Source organism: Haliaeetus leucocephalus, unplaced genomic scaffold (assembly GCF_000737465.1).
Source record: "Haliaeetus leucocephalus isolate CR32 unplaced genomic scaffold, Haliaeetus_leucocephalus-4.0 Scaffold158, whole genome shotgun sequence".
Taxonomy (NCBI): domain Eukaryota; kingdom Metazoa; phylum Chordata; class Aves; order Accipitriformes; family Accipitridae; genus Haliaeetus; species Haliaeetus leucocephalus.
The window spans coordinates 2,173,786-2,191,118 of record NW_010972594.1 but is presented as its reverse complement, the minus strand read 5'-3'; the positions used below and the strand labels follow the sequence as shown (position 1 = coordinate 2,191,118).

General features: G+C 40.9%; 2 protein-coding genes across 2 annotated transcripts in view; both read right to left on the bottom strand.

Moving 5' to 3' along the window:
• TMED7 (transmembrane emp24 protein transport domain containing 7) overlaps positions 1-4,973 on the bottom strand; it is a 39,232-nt gene extending 34,259 nt beyond the window's left edge. Inside the window, exon 1 of the mRNA XM_010562363.1 lies at positions 4,908-4,973. Coding sequence (XP_010560665.1) covers positions 4,908-4,973 — 66 coding nt within the window. The remainder of the gene's footprint in view (positions 1-4,907) is intronic.
• Positions 4,974-7,969: 2,996 nt separating this feature from the next.
• CDO1 (cysteine dioxygenase type 1) overlaps positions 7,970-17,333 on the bottom strand; it is a gene marked incomplete at its 5' end in the record, with an annotated part of 9,586 nt that continues 222 nt past the window's right edge. Inside the window, 4 exons of the mRNA XM_010562362.1 lie at positions 7,970-8,341; positions 10,539-10,708; positions 13,186-13,343; positions 15,328-15,405. Of these exons, the coding sequence (XP_010560664.1) occupies positions 8,312-8,341; positions 10,539-10,708; positions 13,186-13,343; positions 15,328-15,405 (436 nt within the window). The remainder of the gene's footprint in view (positions 8,342-10,538; positions 10,709-13,185; positions 13,344-15,327; positions 15,406-17,333) is intronic.

Below are 17,333 nucleotides of genomic sequence, written 5' to 3'. Positions count from 1 at the left end.
AGTGTGCTGCAGCAGACCTCTATCAATCAGCACAAATGCACAAGTCCAGATATAGCCATGATTCATTCAAGTGAGATGGTGATACTGGCTCCTATAACCCATGATGTCCCCACCCTTATAGACAAGGCCATGTACTTTGGCCCCTAATAGGAACTTAATGTACTTACTAAACAAAAATAAATCTCTTCTCAGCACTCTTAATGTTTGGTATAAGCTATTTGCATCACAATAGTATGGGTAGCAATAACATTGAGAAATCAGCACTTCTTTTAATAGCTAAGTCATTGCCCTTTCACCAATCAATAATTCCAGATCTTTTCTAAGGGAATGTTTTCCCCAGAGTTCTCAAGGCAATCTTACATGGGGACACCTTATGTGATCTTAGGAAGCAAAGACTGTGAGTTGATTGAAGACTTCCATAAAAAATTCGTTTTTGAGTACCTATGTAGAGGGTTAAAGCAACCACTATTGGTTCCAAGTTGTCATGTCAGTGAATAGTGGTACAATACCAAAATGTTTTCTTCCTTCCCATTGTAGGTATGAAAGAGGTAGTTGACAGTTGAAGTGGTTGCTGCTTCACTGTTTATTGAATGTGACCTGACCACCACACTTTTCTTTCCACCTTGCACCAAGGACAGCTGAAAGTATGTGTAGATCCTCATGAACCCTGGTGATTTACCACTCCGCATGTAACAAATCTGGCACCAATTTCAATGTGTCTTAATATGCAAAGCTGCAGATCGTGCTGGCTCAGAAGCAGCTTCAGCCCGCTGTGAGGCTCCAGCCTTTCAAAAAGGGCTGGGCAGATAGATAGGTGGAGGTAGCAACTGCCTGGCCTATCTGTTTTAAATCACCGATGAGTCTTGGTCCTGTTTGTTCCTCTCTGAACTGTACAAATGTCTTCACACAGTTAATCCCAGGGAGCCTGAAGCCCATGGCAAAGCCTGAGCTTTGGAATCTCTCTGTCATACAGTATAGCTGGCTCTCAATAGGAGTTGCAAACCCAACCTAGTGGCACTGTGAATGTGCAGAAATTTGCAATCGCTTAGTTTTTTTCAAGTGACAGTGAGATATCCCTTATACCTATTCAAATAATAGAGAGAAGCAACTGTTTCAAAGAAATGGCTTATAATTAAGGTAAGCATTTAATGTTGCAGTGACTCTGTGAGTCACTCCTGTACTTGGGATCCTCCTAATAGCTGCTTCACAGGTGCAAATAAGGGAATTCCAAAGGAAGTCAATGTTTGGGTCTTGTTTTGTTTAGAACTAACTGGTTTCCAAAACCCTGCCTTTATTTTAGTATGAGTCTGTGGAAAGAATTTTCCATTTGTTTTGAATCATTTTCAGTTCTGTGGAAAAGACCTGCACAAGTATTTGGGACTTTTGATTATGAAAGATACTTTTATTGAATGTTATGATTGTGACTTCAGAGTCAAAGACCACTGCAAAATATCTAGTGTTATTTCCTTCGGGAGTGGGCTTTCCCCATAAAGGAGCACTTGATATTTCTAGGTCTTAGTTCAACTTTTTAGTCTTACGATAGAAGTGCAAGGTAACTGAATTATAGATGCTCTATAAGAAAATTTACTCTCCTTGTATTTTAGCTCTCCATGGAAGATTTTTTTCTTTTAGGCAGCAACAGAAATACAGACTAGCTAAATGGATTGGAAACTAGCATGGGGTTTGCAACACTTTTGTAGAGCTCTCTGTCCTGTCTTACAGAAGGTCACCAATTTCACTGTGCCTCAATTCCCTTATTATTAAAGAACTTAATATTACTGACCTGCCACAGGCTTGATACAGCAGGAATAAATATTTTCAGGGGCTCAGATGCTGCAGCAGATGAGGCTATACAAGTTACTTAGGCATAATTTAGCTCACCTGGTGTATCAAAGTCTAATTCTCTAATACCTATAACATACTTCCACGATCCATGGAGGAAAGGCATGAGTGATATCACATTGCATGGAAGAAAGCAACAATAATTTACATTCTTGTACCTTATGCATTTCATTTTCATTGAGAACCTTGAGTACTTTTCCTGCCTGGTTTAAGAAAGTTTACAATTGGAATATTGCACTGCTGTGCAAAATGCCCTAATCACTGTGTTAACGAAAATTTAAGTTTGGGGAGTCTGTAGATGTTTTTTTAAGTGTCTTGTGCCAACAGAGCAGGGGCCAGAATTCAGACCATAAACCTTAACCCAAGAGTTTTATTTTTCCAAGATAACAGAACCCCAAAGTAGGCATAATGAAAGAAAGGACCTCCTTAATCTGAGTTTATGTGCAATGAACCAATGAAGTGAAGTGCAAAAGCAGAGAGGTGTGCTATTTGTTTTAACTGATGCAATGATGTAGGAAGAGGCTTTTCCTCTCACACTTGCCTTTTGTCTGGAGACTCTAATTCTGAATACTCCTTGCCAACATGAAACACTGGATGTTAAAGTTCTTCTCAAGCAGTACCTTTTTGCTCATAAATAACCATGTTCAGGGAGGGCCACCGTTTGAAGTCTCAGGTAATAAAGTAACCAGAATGAAGCGCTCAGTCCCAGTAAAGGCTTAAAACAAGAACCATTGTTTTAATCAATGTAAAACATTGTAAGTCAGTTGACATTGTTATTCCAGCCTATATTGGACAAAGATCTAGCCAAAAAAGGTGATAAGGCTTTCTCCAGCCTCTGAGTTTAAACAGGACAATTTTGCACATTTCCTTTGAAGCAAGCTTTTACAAATACTTCCCTATGAATATGCTCAGTATATATTCCCATGCCAGCCATCTCAGGCCCATTCGGAGCCCTAGTTATGACAGAGGAATAGCTGTATGCCACAGGTCTGAGTGCCTCCCAGCAGGTTTTTCAATATTTCAGTGAAAGGTTCAAACCATGGCTTCTATGACGGTATGTAACGAAACATCAAATGAACTTGGTCTTTGCTGTAGCAACAGACCCTTAGCATTTACAGCAGTTCTCTAATCTCCAGAGCTATTCCCGCTCCTCAGGATTGCCTGTCCTTATGCTTAGGACACGCACTTTCAGGGCTGTCCTCTAAGTGCGTGATCGACAGCAGGTCTCTGCACCTTGTGCCAAGCACTCACACAGCTGTTTTGCAATTCTCTTAATGGCAAAGCTTTGTACCTGCCTACAGATAGAAACAAGGGAAGAAACTTTTTTCAGCATACTTGTTTGATCAGAGTGCTCATTGCAAACAGACAATGTGTTGCAGAGGCATCTTTTTCAGATAGGGAGAGAAAAGGAGGTTGATTTTTCTGGCTGCTGCTCTCAGAGATTCCTGAGAATGTGAATTACAAAGAAGATCAAACATTTTGCATTCACTAAATGATTTAAAATACAAACAAAAATGAAAAAACAGAGATATTGAGGGTCTGAATCTGAATATGAGTGGGAGCAGATAATAGGATGTAGCTGTCTTGCAGCAGAAATTTTGCTTTCCAGTCAGGGAACATGTTTTGCGCATGGTAGCTTTGTGATTTGTGTGGATCTCAGGGAAACTGGCCAGATCAGAGTAGCATGTGCCACACAATCCTCTTATGTCGTTTCTTTATTTATTATGAATTAAAGAAGCAGGCTAATGAAGTTTCATGCCCTGAGAAATACAGTAATTCACCTTTAATCCTCATTTTTTAAAATGTTCTTCACCACTGCTGGCCATAGGTCAGCCAGTTAAACTAAACCTGGGAGAGCAGACGGCCCTGTAAGAATATAAATCTAAAACCAAGAGCAGGATGGGTATGAAAAATAAACCTAAGCATGAGCCAGTGAACAGCACATACACTTTATCTTTGTGGTTCAGAAAAGGATTTCCTACTGGGAAGTGCAGTGCAAATGGAGATGATTTTGACATTATGTGTTCCTCTGAACCTACAATGAGACAGGAAGGAGGCACATCTTGGATGTTAAGAAGTTAGGCTTTAAGAGAAAATAGTGTACTCATCTGCCTGTACCAAAGGTTTTTAGTGAATTGGAGAGCAAAAGCAAAGAGGAAACAAGTCTGGAAAATACATAAGATGTTTCATTATTTGTTAAAAAAAGCCCAAACATTTCTTGTGTAGCGTGCAGGAATGATCAATTAGTTTAGAAGAGTTTGTCTATCCCTATTTCGGGGGTCATTCATCCTGAAGAAATACAGTGTAAAGTACCCACAGGATTCAAAGATTTGAGATCTAATTATTGAATAAAGCTTCATACCAGCTACAAGGGTCAGAACTAGTCTTGAAGGCCTGCACAATTAGTCCCTGGTGGTTTTTCTTCCTTCACCAGCCAGAGAGTCTGGAGCTACTGCCCATGCCTGGAACATTAGACTCTCTGACATTTAAGGACAGCAAAGTCTTTCATCAGCTAAACTGGCAAGAGCAGAATATATAGTATGGTTGAAAAGTACTGAACTTCGTGTTGTTCTGCTAGTCTCTACAAACAGTCACTGTAGGCAGGTCACCTCTTTTAACCTTGGGAAGGCTATATTCTTGCAACACAGCTTTCTCTTGGCCATGAGAGGAGTGTGAAAAAATATCTTTAAGAATTAGCTAGTGAATAGCACATCTTGCATCTTTGTGCTCTAGGGAAAAAACTTTGTAATGGAAGCAGGGTTACATATAGGGTGGATTTTGATTCTGCTATGTTCCTCTATACATCAACAACGGAAGAAGATGAATAATGCACAAACATCAGCAGCTTTATATAAGTGTCACCCAGGCTTAAATAACAAATTGAACTAATTTGTATATGCTCAGGTTTTGTAGTAAGTTAGACAGAAAGTAACTCTGGGCAAAACTACCCACAAGAACATTAAGGAACAGTGTTTACACAGCAAGGGGCCCTCTCTGAGCAACAATTCCTGTTAGAGGCTTCAGAGCTCCCACACCTCAGCACAGGGAGAAAAAGAGCTGCTTACCTGCTGGTTATACATTGGCAAAAACCCCCAGAACATGTCTTGAGTTTCTGTGAATCTAGTCCTCATTGGCCACAGCCACACAGGCAAGGACAGCATTTCCATTCCCAGAAGAATCCCTGTTGTCAGCTTTTCTCTTGCATATGGCATATGGCTTCCCAGGGACACTTTGCTACACAGCCTTTCCATGCAAAACATGTCTTTTATAAACAACTTCTCTTCTGCAAGATGTCTAATTATGGCTCTCTAAACCAAAACCAAAACCACCAAACCCTTGCAAAATGCTGAATTAATGTAAATATTGCACTTCACTCCACTCCTGGCATTACTTTGCCTCCTTATGTATTTCTGTTGAAGTTCCTTCACTGAAATCTTAGTTAATGCACCAAATCATAGTTACACTGAGTCCCTCCTGCTGTTGCCAGCCTGAATGATTTAGTAGTATTAATGGTTTAGGGCAGTATCTCTTACCACTTAAGGATCTTAGCTGTAACTCAGGTAAACGTTAAACTCTTTTCAATTTACTGTGACACTGCTCAATAGCACCTTCCCAGATGAAAGCATGTGAAGTAGAACATCTGTTCATTGCCCAATGAAAGCTAATTGTCAGCCTACAGCATATTGCTACCTTGTCAGCTGGCCAGTTAGCACTACTCCAAAGCTCAAGTACTTTCAGATGCTAAAAGTTTTAATCCCTTGGCTGTTCAGCCATAATAATGTGCAAATACTATTCTGCTGTTACTGGTTCCTATGTTTTAAACCAGCACAGATTATGTGAACATATTTGTGTAAGTGAAAAGGTGACTCTATTTCTCATTATATTACTTGATATTTATTGATTAAATATTGCTTTTGGTAGGTATTATCTTTGTGCTTGTGCTGTACAGAGTGCAAGATGCATAGCTAATGCTTAGGAAGTAGCAAAGGGGGCGTCTGTGGTATGTGTTCCAAGGACTCAGGACCCAATTAATAATTTCTCTTGAGGTTTCCTGTACTTGTGCCATTTATGTTGGATAGGCTACCCCCTTATGTTTCTGGTATGGCAGGCATAAGTACCTGATAAGTACCTTGTTCTGAAACACTGAAGTTCCCGTATTGTTCTATGCAATGTGTGATACCATATTTACCATGGCTAAACAGTGTTTGGGACAACTGGGGTACATATAGTTGTTATCTTTCTGCTTATATTTCTTCTGCCTCACTTGCTAGGCATGTGTGTGGCTAGCTGGAGTACTGCCTGAGTTTCTGTATCAATGGATCTTGGTACAGCTAGCTGCTGTCATGCTTCTTGGCTGTGTCTCTCATCTTTCCAGTTCCCTTGACCTGACTGAACCTGTGATCTAGAAGCTATTGGGTTTGTCCTTTAATTTTACTTAGTCAGCAAAAGCATGATGACTATGCTATATTTGAAGTAAGTTAAGTGAAACTTCTCATTTCCTGTGAGAAGGGAGAGGAGGACAAGAGGCAATGGGTACAAACTGAAATACAAGACATTTTGTCTAAAGGCTCTTTTACTGTGAGGGTGGTCAAACAGTGGAAGAGTTTGTCCAGAGAGGCTGTGGTGCCTCCATCCTTGGAGATACTCAAACCCCAGCTGGATGTAGTCCTGAGCTACCTGCTGTAGGTGACCCTGCACGAGCAGAGTGACTGGACTGCCAGCCTCAGCTCATCTCCAGTGCTGTGACACTCTCATAACAACTTGAGCCATGCCGAATTAAGATGCTCAAGCCCAACATCTGGCTTGACAAGATTATTCAGGAATTATTTCATAGTGAATGAGAAAGAAACTTGCTAAACACTGGGGTACGCTGGGGCCCAGAAAAAGCACGGGGGATTCTTTATGCCTGCAGTGTCATTGCTCCCAATCCTTCTTCCAGTTTTAGGCTGCATGTTCCTTTGACCCCTCTTTGGCACAGCCTCCAGGTCCGCCTCGTGCAGACAGTCCCCACACTGCTGATGCCTACCCCTCTTCTTTTGCCTTTAGGCCTGTTTTATCTTTTCATTTTTCTTCTTCTCCTTCCATACCCCCTTTCTTCCACCCCCCCTCCCAAAAAAAAAGAAAAAAAGAAAAAAAACATATGGCAAAGCACCCACTGCTTTCCCAATGGCCTTCAAGGAGTAATTGCAGCCCAAGGGCATAGGTTCATTTAAAAACTGTTATGCTGCTCAAAATTTTTTTGAAAATTGGAAACAGCCACCCTGGAAACAGGGTCTCATAAAGCAAATGTTTTCTGGGCTTGCCAGTATGGAGGGAAACATGTGACTTATCCAAAAAGGATACTGTTAAATTGCTGCCTGAGTAACCAGACTAGGAGACTTGCTACAAATTCTCTACTTGTCTTATATTATTAGCTGCATTAAATGACTGGGATAGCCTCAGTGCATACAGCTTTGCTGATTTTGATATGTTTATTAGAGTTAATTTTTTTTTTAAGATGGTTCTTTCCTTGTAACTAAATCTGGAGGATAAAACTAAGCATCAGTGAATTCAGTGGCAGAATTCCCACAAACTTAATTGGGATCAGGATTCTTCACATGCCTGAAATACTTTCAACTTTAAAAGCCTTTTCTAATAGTGTATTGCTTGGAAAAGACTTAGATGTTCATGAGGAATGTGGATTTTCATAAAGTGTGATGCATGTTTTAGTTACCAGGAGCAAACGGCTGAAAACTTTGAAATCTGTGCACAAATCCAGTTTTATTTTAGTTACCTGCTTCAGTAGCTATACAGAATACTTTGGAAACTGGACATTAGCTGAATTAAGTATGATTAGTCTTATTAAAACCCTAAATCTCTGCCCAATCAGTTTTGAAAATCATTGTGCATGAAGCATTTCGCTGCTTCTATTTAAAACAAGATCTGACAAATGAAATTGTAAAAAACAAAAAGTAAAAAATGCACAAAACTATCAAAATGGCCTAGAGCATTAAAACCTAAAAGACTTAATTAAAAAAAAAAAAAAAAAAAAAAGCTGCTGTTAGTTGTATCTAGTGTACTACCATAGGTACAAGTGACTGGAAGCTTAGAAGTCTATATAGTTATTAATTACATTGAGAGCATACATACATGTAGGCCTATTAAGTAGTGTCAGATGATGTTTAAAAACCCTATTTCTGATATTCTCAGAAGTGGAATTAAAAGGAGGCTAGAATCAGAAAACAAATTACTTAATTCTGACAAGAGCCTAAGAAAAGGCATCTAACCTCTGAAGTAGTTTGTGCCACTAGTTAGCTTAGTGTCCCATGATCTGCATTTGCTCGGGGGAACTGTGGGTGGCCTGGAAGCTGCCCTAGTGTACTCCTATGTACAAGGTATAGAAATATAGCTGGCTGTCGGCCTTAGCCATGCGTCTTCTGTCCCTGGTTAGACATTCAGCAGGTCTTATGCAAACGTGTGCTGGTGCTTCTCAGTTGTTCTCCTGCGGCACTGCTGTCGCCTAAAAGGAAAGAGGAGAGGTTGCCGTTTTAAGCAAAGAGACAGTCACCGCCTACTTCATGTTTCAGCATGGGCCTTTATTCCCAGAGTAGCTAAGCACGTTAAAATACTTAGGTCATTTATTTTCAGTACTCCTTGCCACAGTTTTATAGAGGGCACTGTGCACCTGACAAAATCACCCTGTCCATTGGCTCTGTCTGAATATGAGCAAGCCCATGGCAGAAAGGACAGCTGAGGAGTGTTTCCTCCTTCAGGCTATCTTCTCTCCTCGATACTCTGCTCTACTTCATTTTGACAGAAAGTGCTTGAAAGTCCAGCTTGGAAGACAGGCTGCAAAGAGAAACTGCCTCCCCCAGCAAAATTCCTGGCAGCAGGAACTGATGTGCTGTGACACCCAAGACAAAATCAGTTTTCCCTCAGTGAACACTCACGATGCTATTCTCATGGTTTGTACCTGAACTGTGTAAACAGTTATTTCCATGGGCAAGTCCTTGGACATACTACATACTATTTTAATTTTTAGGGCTATATAACTTGCTACGTATTTACTGGAGAGTTAGTTAATTAAGACTTCATCATAGTCAGAAGCCACTAGGGATTTACCTGTGTCTTTTACCTGCAGAAAAATTTAAGACAAAGAGGAAGCACTGAATATGCTTTAGCTAGGCAGATCTTCTCACTCATAAAAGATACACAAGTGTACTTCACATTTTTACATATACACGTGTTTACATAGATACTTCGCTGTCTCGGTCATTTTAACTTATAGCTCTCTGTCTTCTGACATCCTTTTGAAATCTGGTAAGCAGAAGAAAGTTTGATTTTTCCAGTCAGCTTTCCAGAAACCCTCACTGAGACCAGAAGGTTTTTATAGTGTGAAGTCATTTCAGGCAGCTGGATAGCCCAAACTCGCTACCACTTTCCCCCTTACTGGAATTCAATTTACAGGAATTCATGAAAGAGACCCAATAACTAAGATTTACCTCTCTCCTGTAAGCCAGATCCAGTTTCCCACAAAAGGTACAAACACTACCAGATAGTTATAGATCAAGAGTAGGAAAATAGTCCAAGTCAAAACATCTAGTCTTGCTTGTTATCTTACATACTTCATAACTTTAAAACAAAAAGAAAGCAAGCAAACACTGAATTCTTGCACAAATTTTGTTCAACATTTTTCCATGTTAATTCCCCTTTAAAATCTCAATTATAAATTTGAGTTTACTTTCTCAAGGACCTTTCAAACTCGGGAAGGTCAAAGTTTGTGTTTCAGCTGTTTGGTAAAGTTGTAATCAGGTAATGTGACAAGCTTCAAAGAAATAATTTACATGGTTTTTGTTGATTATATAAAATTTTAACTGGATCTTACTAAGGCCTTACTCCGGGAAACTCCTGAGCACTGAACTTCTGGCTTCAGTGAAAGGTGAAAGTGTCCTGTATCTAACAAAACCAAAGTCTTTGAACCTCTGTGACTGAACATCAAGAATCTGTCTTTTCTCCCTGTGTAAGTAGTTATGTTCCCCAATGTATGGAAGAGCACTAAAAGGAACCCTACTAAACTCTCCCAGATGTCCTAGCTTGGTCCCCCAAAGGTGATCTTAAGATTTCTTTTCTATACAAACAAAATCTCATGCCATTGCTCAAGAATGCATGCAACAGCCAACCAGCCTACTCACTCTCAGAGCAAGTCTTTCTGTGCTGAAGTTTTGATTTTAAAGAATTAAATTTATTAAAGAATTCTTTACAGTAAGCTACAAGCTTTAAAACAACTGACTTGAAATGTGATGCTTTTTGGCAGAACAGTTTAGGCAGGAAATGTTACACATGACTTAAGCTGGCCAAAACAATGTGGCTGCTTCACAGTTTTCCATTGGCTAGGTTGCATTGACCACCATTTGCTGCCTGACAACGCCTAGCTAGCAGCAAAACTCTCATTAATCCTCCTCTCTCCTCAGAGCTGATCCCCTGCTGACGAAGGGGAGGCAAGCTGCAAAGCAGGGAACTCCACCCGAGGGAAGTGCAAACCGACAAATCAAGTACAGAAAGGTGGGGCTGCTGGACCTCCTGCCTGTCCCGGGGCAGCGGTGCTCCGCCAGGCCTGGGCCAAGGGCAGCCCCCCGCCCCTCTCCCCGTCCCCGTCCCCATCCCCGCAGGGGCTCAGAGCCCAGGGCTGGGCAGGGAGCGTGTTATCTCCTACTTACGCAGAGAGTCCTTTCTCCAAACTGGCTGTAGAAGGTCATCTTGACCTTGTGCTTGTGCCCAGTCCTCTGGTCAAAGGTGTTACAGCTGTCAAAGGGCGGGCTGTACAAATGCAGGCTGACGGCGGACTCTGTGTGGCTGATGTTCTCCACACGGTGCAGGCCAATGGAGTCTACACCAGCGAGGGCATGAAACGAGACGTCGTGTTAGCGGGAACATTAACGAGGTCTCAGATCCGTGGAAAAATGCTTTCTAAACCAAAGCTCATGAGCAAGCCAGTTACGCATGCCTGCACTTTTACGGGCAACGAGTAACTCAGTACAGGGATTTTGACTGCTGTTCTCTAGCACAGATTCCTAAACACACTGGTAATTCAAAATACATTATTGCCTTCTGCACTTCTTGTAACTTTTGAGGTATCTGCGACAGGATAAAGGCCATGGAAAAAAAAAAACCAAACAGCTTAAGGAAGGCCATCTGTCAGTAATTTTCTAGGTGTCACTCCCAAAGGACTTCAAGGTTATTTACTTTCCTAGGAGATGATGCTGTTATAGAAGCTCCAGAAGCAGGAAGGTTTGTGTTTCTAAAAATTAGCAAGACATTTTACAGGGAAAAGTTTTTTGTATTGCTAACTCTTAGCCTGATAACAAGGATATCAGCCATATTAAAAGCCAGCTACGTGTTTGTGGGGCATGGACTTATGGACTGCAGGCATCTGTTGTTTAATTAATCCTTCCACTTTATTAGTTTGGAGAACAGGCTTCCCATTTGTCTGCTCTTTTGACTAAGGTGACAAATTAGTAGTGACTGGCATACTTCCAACCGTAACTGAATAATAAGCATAATTGAACACATAATAAAACAAAGCACCATCTGTTGTGTGGCTACTAGTGAAGTTAATGGCACTTTCCACAACGGTGGAGTAGAAATAAAGCTATTACATAAAAACGTAAGGTGTGAAGAACCACATCCACAAAACAAACCATTTCCATTCTACACTAAAGAATTTGAGTTACTTAAAAGAGACCTTGAATTTAAATTTATGACCCTGCTTGTAAAAACAACTCAGGCCTTTGTACTTGAATTAATATGTTATATAATACCTAGACCCGTATTGTGCAATGAGAATCATGAGTACACTCTTAACTCGATTTGAAGTGTAAACTTGAAGTCATTAACATAGTTTATCTAAATAGGGGACGTAGGGGAAAAAAGTCCTAAAGCTGTGTTCATCTGATGGGAGGCTCGAATAAACACTGTTTAGTGGGTTCTAACCTTAAAAATAAAGTACAAGAGCAACCAAGAAGCATGCAATAGAAATATGAAGGTCACTCACTGTTGAAATAGTTAGGGCAATCAACACACTGTCAGTGTTTTCCTTCTACTTGTTTTACCTGTTTCTTTTAAATGAAAACATCTGTTATGAAACATGGCAGAGATCCAAACTGCCTCAGAGAACTAGATACCAAATTTGTTTAAAACAACCAAGGAAGCTTTGGATGAAATGCACACAGGGTGCAATTGCTTGCATTGGAAAACACCACATAGGTAGGAAATACCTGAGAACCCACGTCCCTGGCACAGGAGCACCAGCAGACACGTCAAGCTCCTTCTTGCATTCCCTGTCCTATGGATTTTGTGTTTTCATTTAATGTAGCATACCTTCAACAGAGGGCTGCAGAGCACTAGTCTTTCTTCCCCAATGCTCTCACTCTGGCTTAGTCCATAACCCAATACGAGGCTCCCTGCAGCTGGGGAGTTCCCAAGCTCAGCCCTACAAGGTGTGTTCTCCAGTTTTTAACTCATCACATAAAAGGCAGACAGCCCCCTTCTCTGACACTTTGCCGTTGTTCTGCTGAACTCATTGCTGTTCAGCATGATGTGCAATGTCTTTCATAGCATCAGCATACGTTACAGCCAGCTGGCCGCTCCAGGATGGCCTTCCAGCACAGCACAGGGTGGTGATAGTTACAGATACATGTAAGGGCATGGATTTTGGTACCAAGGGAGCCTTACTAGTGGAGACTCAGTAATCTCTCAGCATCTGTGAAGTCAGGCAATTTTTTTGTAGATTGGGTAGACTCAAGCATTTCAATTCTGCTGATGCTGTGCTTCAGCTTTACAGTCTTCTGTTGATTTGGACCAGAAGTAGCACTGAGGACTGAGGCCTGTGTTCCTGACTGGTCAATATATTCCACAGACAGCTTTTACATTTTTGACCTAGGATTTCAAAGACTGATGGAAAGGACTGTTTCTTTGAAAAAAATCAAGGTGATTAAGCTATCTAAACTTTGGTTCCCTTATTTTTCACAGAATACTATTCAAGGTCTATGTTTACAAGCGATTTCAGATAGTCATTAGGGACACAGTGCTGAAGGGTGCTTGGTCTAGAAGACATACCTGGCATATTTAAGCATCAAGCAATTGCTGCAATGTCTTAAGAGTGAGTTAAAAGGACATTTTTTTGTTGTTTGTTTTACTGAATCTAAATACAGGTTTGTGCAGAATCTAGAGCGCCACTTTCTCAAACTGAGCATAAAGCCATTAGTATTGTACCGTTAAAGGTAGGAGACTAGAGAGCAGTTGAACTCTTCCATTAGGAGTAAGACTCATGGATGGGTAGCTGCGAAAACAAACTTAATAGCTTACCATTAATGTAGGCACATTGATTTTCCCTCAAAACTCGTTCTGATTTCTTAGTCATTTCACCATTCCCTTTTTTCTCAGGCCATTCAAACAGAGTCTCCTTTAGATTTCCCTGGAGGATCTTCATGAAGCAATGTGAGTCAGTGTGATCATGGATGCTGCTATATAAGTAAAACAAATAACCAAACTCAGTGTGATATACATACTTAATTTCAGTACAGCAAACAGGACAGATGGCATAGCATATTGTATCTGGACATAGCCCTAGAATGAAACGCCATTGCACATGGGTCATGCACAAAAGTCTTAGGAAAAAAAACATTCACAGTAACTAAGGTATGCCTACTTAAAACTGCTACTTTAGAAATGTATTGAGATGAGCTCACATACAGCAGGACTTGGAGAAGTGTCAGATATCGATCAGCTTATGACTTTGCCACAGAGAAATACAAAGGAAGTCTGGAGGAGGGAGGAGGACAGAACAAAAACTCTTGTGGGCCAAGAAACGAAACAACGCTTTCCACAGTGATCCCAGGCAGAGGCTGGTATAAACTTGCATATATACCTGATGTTTGCAGATCCACCATGCTTGCTCCCAAAATGTGGGAGAAATGAGCTACTTCTGCTTAATTTCTATGGTCTCTTTACTGCTGGGGTGCACATGCATTTGTTGAAGAAAGAATGCTGTACTTCTCACTCTGATAGTACTAAGTACAACCAGCTACAGTAAGCTGTTAATTTCACTACTTTGGCAAAACCTGAACAAAACAGCAGGATCTGGTATGATTTGTCTGGTTGCTTGATCTGTCTCCTTGCTCCAATCTGTTTTAATTGCTACATTTGGAGACATATGGGCTAGGTACAGAGTTTAGTTTTGGTTTTATTTTTTTTAAAAAGAGGACTAACTGTTACTGAAGTCAATGGGATTAGGACAAAGGGAGACCTCTCCACAAATTGAGGGAGAGGGAGAAGGGGGAATTTGACCCTCCCAGAAGTACAGTGCTAATGAGTTTCAATCAAAAACTTGGTACTTGTACATTACTGTTTTCAGTAAACAAATGTCAGGATTTCTTACAAACTGAGATGCCAAGAGAGCAGAACTTGCTTCAGGCACAGAACAGTTCACAAATGCCACGTTGTCACACTCCTTCCACAAGCCATAAGAACAATCTGATCCTCCTCATGTAGGAGGCAAAAAACAACTTGTGGTCTCAGACTAGCTCTAGCAAATGCTTATCCAACTAAAACACAGTTTGACATAAATTACAGGCTTTGTGGGAACAGCCCGGAAGGAGTAGAGGTGGTGGGCTTGGTTCCTATATCCCTTTGAGTATAACGTCATGGCATCCCCTAGAGAATACTGTAAATGTTCAATTGCACGCTCAATTAAAACAAACAAAAAACTAGTCCAACATCTCCTTAGGTTTTCTATTTATATGCAAAAATAATCAGTCAAAACCTGCAAATTTTGTTATTCCATGTTTTGTTTTAGCCAACATTTTGTGAAAGACCCTCCAAGGGACAGATCCTGCCCTCACGTTTGAAGAACTACACAACCCAGTGTACAGTCTATGTATAAAACTCAGGAGGCCACATCAGCAATGTGGTCCCTTTTGAGGGAGGAGATGAAATGCGTGAACCTAAAGAAAGCCAATTACTCCTGGAAAGGGGCTCCCTCCTCAGAGCCTTCAGTCCCAATCCAAACCTCCTTTTCTCATCTTGTCACAGAGGCGGGATTTAAACACCATGAGAGAACAAAGAGTATTTAAACTGCACCAAGTCCTGCTTCTGCAACCAATTCTGAGACAGTTGGGTCTGTGGTATGGGACATGCCGGACAGGTCAACCCGTCCTGCCCACAGGACCTGCTGTATCCCTGGGAATAAAAACTTCCTCTGGCAGAAGGGAAGCTTAGATTTGGTAGAAAACCAGAGCATTTTTAAAAGAGTGCTCTAAAAACGTGCATGAGGTACAAACTTGCAAAAGTTTTCAGGACTGCTATACCAATAGGATCTCTGCACTGCTTAGTTTCCAGACAATTTCTGACAGCTCATATAGGGCTGATTATTATTCTCTTTCTGTATGACAGTGAAACACACAGTGGCTTTATATCTGTTTGCTAAAACCACAGACTTTGGATACAAACCTGCCGTGCCCTTCACCCCAGCACAAGATCATCAAGTTGAACTTTCCATTTCCATTGTCCACAAGATTTCTTGTATACCTGAAATGCAAAGTGTTTGCTTTTTACTGTACTGATATGCCTATAAAATACAAAATTATACAAACATGTTTATGAAGGAAGGTTGTGGCCTATAAAGATCCTTATTACTCTTTTTCTTGAAAGCCAAGTTTTACTTGGAAAAAAGTGAAACTGTATTTTTAAGCTTCTTTTTGTAAAAGTTCTTTTCTGGGAAGAAAAAAAGTGGACATATTTAATACTTTATAATCATATTTCTTTTGAGTTACATAGATGATTGGCATTTGGGGGAACTGTGAGTCTGAGGCTAGAGTGGTAGACAGGATCAAATCAAAATAGTTATCGAATGAAGTCACTTCAGCAGCTGGCTTATAATTAGAAACAGAGGACTGCAATGAAACAAGAAAAATACATGGTTACATTCTTCTACAGATCCTTTTCAGATACTCTTGGCTTTCCTTCTGTTATGCAGCACTCATTTGTACAAAGCCAAAAAACCAAACAAATAAGATGTCAGGCTTTCTGTACATGGTCCTCCTACTCTGTTGCTGACAGTTCTGTGTCTCATACTGTAGCATTTGTGTGTGGATAAAACACCTGTGGGGAAAATTCTGCCAGCATCTACTTCTAAACAAAGTTTATCAGAGCAAAATTTCTTAAAATGATTTTTCATGTGCTAACTTATAGGTGGCACAGAATGAGCTTGCTTCTAAAGGCTTTTTATCGATATGCGTGTTGAAGACTGTGATTTGCTCTCAGGGCTTGAAAATATCTTTAATAGCAACTTCTTATGTTTGTTTCCTCATACTGTCCTGAAAGGCTCCCCTGAGCTGCTGCTCATCTTGTTCTAGTGAAAAGTTCACTAGAGAAGGGACTGGGATTTTGCTCTATATGTTACTTTCCATAGTGAGGCTTTTCTGATCTGGGGCTGGTGCTTCTAGCTGTTACGGTGCAAGTAACCCAGGGGAACATTCTGATTCCATTTTAGCTTTAGTCATGACTATTCGCACTTTACTTTGCCAAGGAAAGCAAATCCTTAGGCTGATGACAGGATGCCTCACTCTCGCCTAAAAGATGCAAGCAGGGGCACACAAAGTGCATTGATGTCAACTGAATGTTTTTTAGTTTCCCCATAAGACCACTCTATTTTAGTCAGGATGGGATGCTCACAATGAATTACTTTCAAAGCATAACATGTATATCCACATGCTGCCTCTCACTGCATTCGCAATTTGCACTTATATTAGGTAGACATATTTTTACTATGATGTCAGAACATAAGCAATCAATGCTGGCATTTGACTGAACTTTTCAAGTGCTGTTATTTCTGTACAGCAGGTCTCGCTGGCCAAAAAAAAAAAAAAAAGGCCGCCATGCGTACTTCTAAAGTTAGCACATTCTGTTTTTCCAATTCTTAGTTTCCTATGTTCTGTTTAAAAATTTTGTGATTTGTTCTGAATGGAGGATAGTCAACGGGCAGTGAAAGGAGGCTAAAAAAACTCAAGCCAGAATGATGCTTTCATGATAGCAAGGTTAAAGGGAAAAGTTTTGGGGTTGGGGTTTTTTGGGTTTTTTTGAAGGAAGTGCTCAAATAAAATGTATATATACTCAAATTTAAGACAGGGAAGCCACCAATGGCAGGAATAAATCCGTTCTTAGCAAAGTAGGAGGGACTCAATCCCCTAACAGGTATTTCCCTTGCTCCTGGCAAGCAGCAAAAAGCCTCGACCGACACTACCCGGGGGGAGGAAGGGACTGAAGCGGGGGGGGTGGCTGACAGCTCCCGACCCACCGGTGGGGCAGAGCATCAGACACCAAACACCCGCTTTCGACCGCTCTGCTCTCCCACCCCAGCACTCCGCGCAACCCCCGCGCGGCGGTTTCTGCCGCCGACAGGCTTCCCTTGGGCTCCCCCCCCCCCCCTTTTTAAAGTTTTTTTTTAACTATTATTA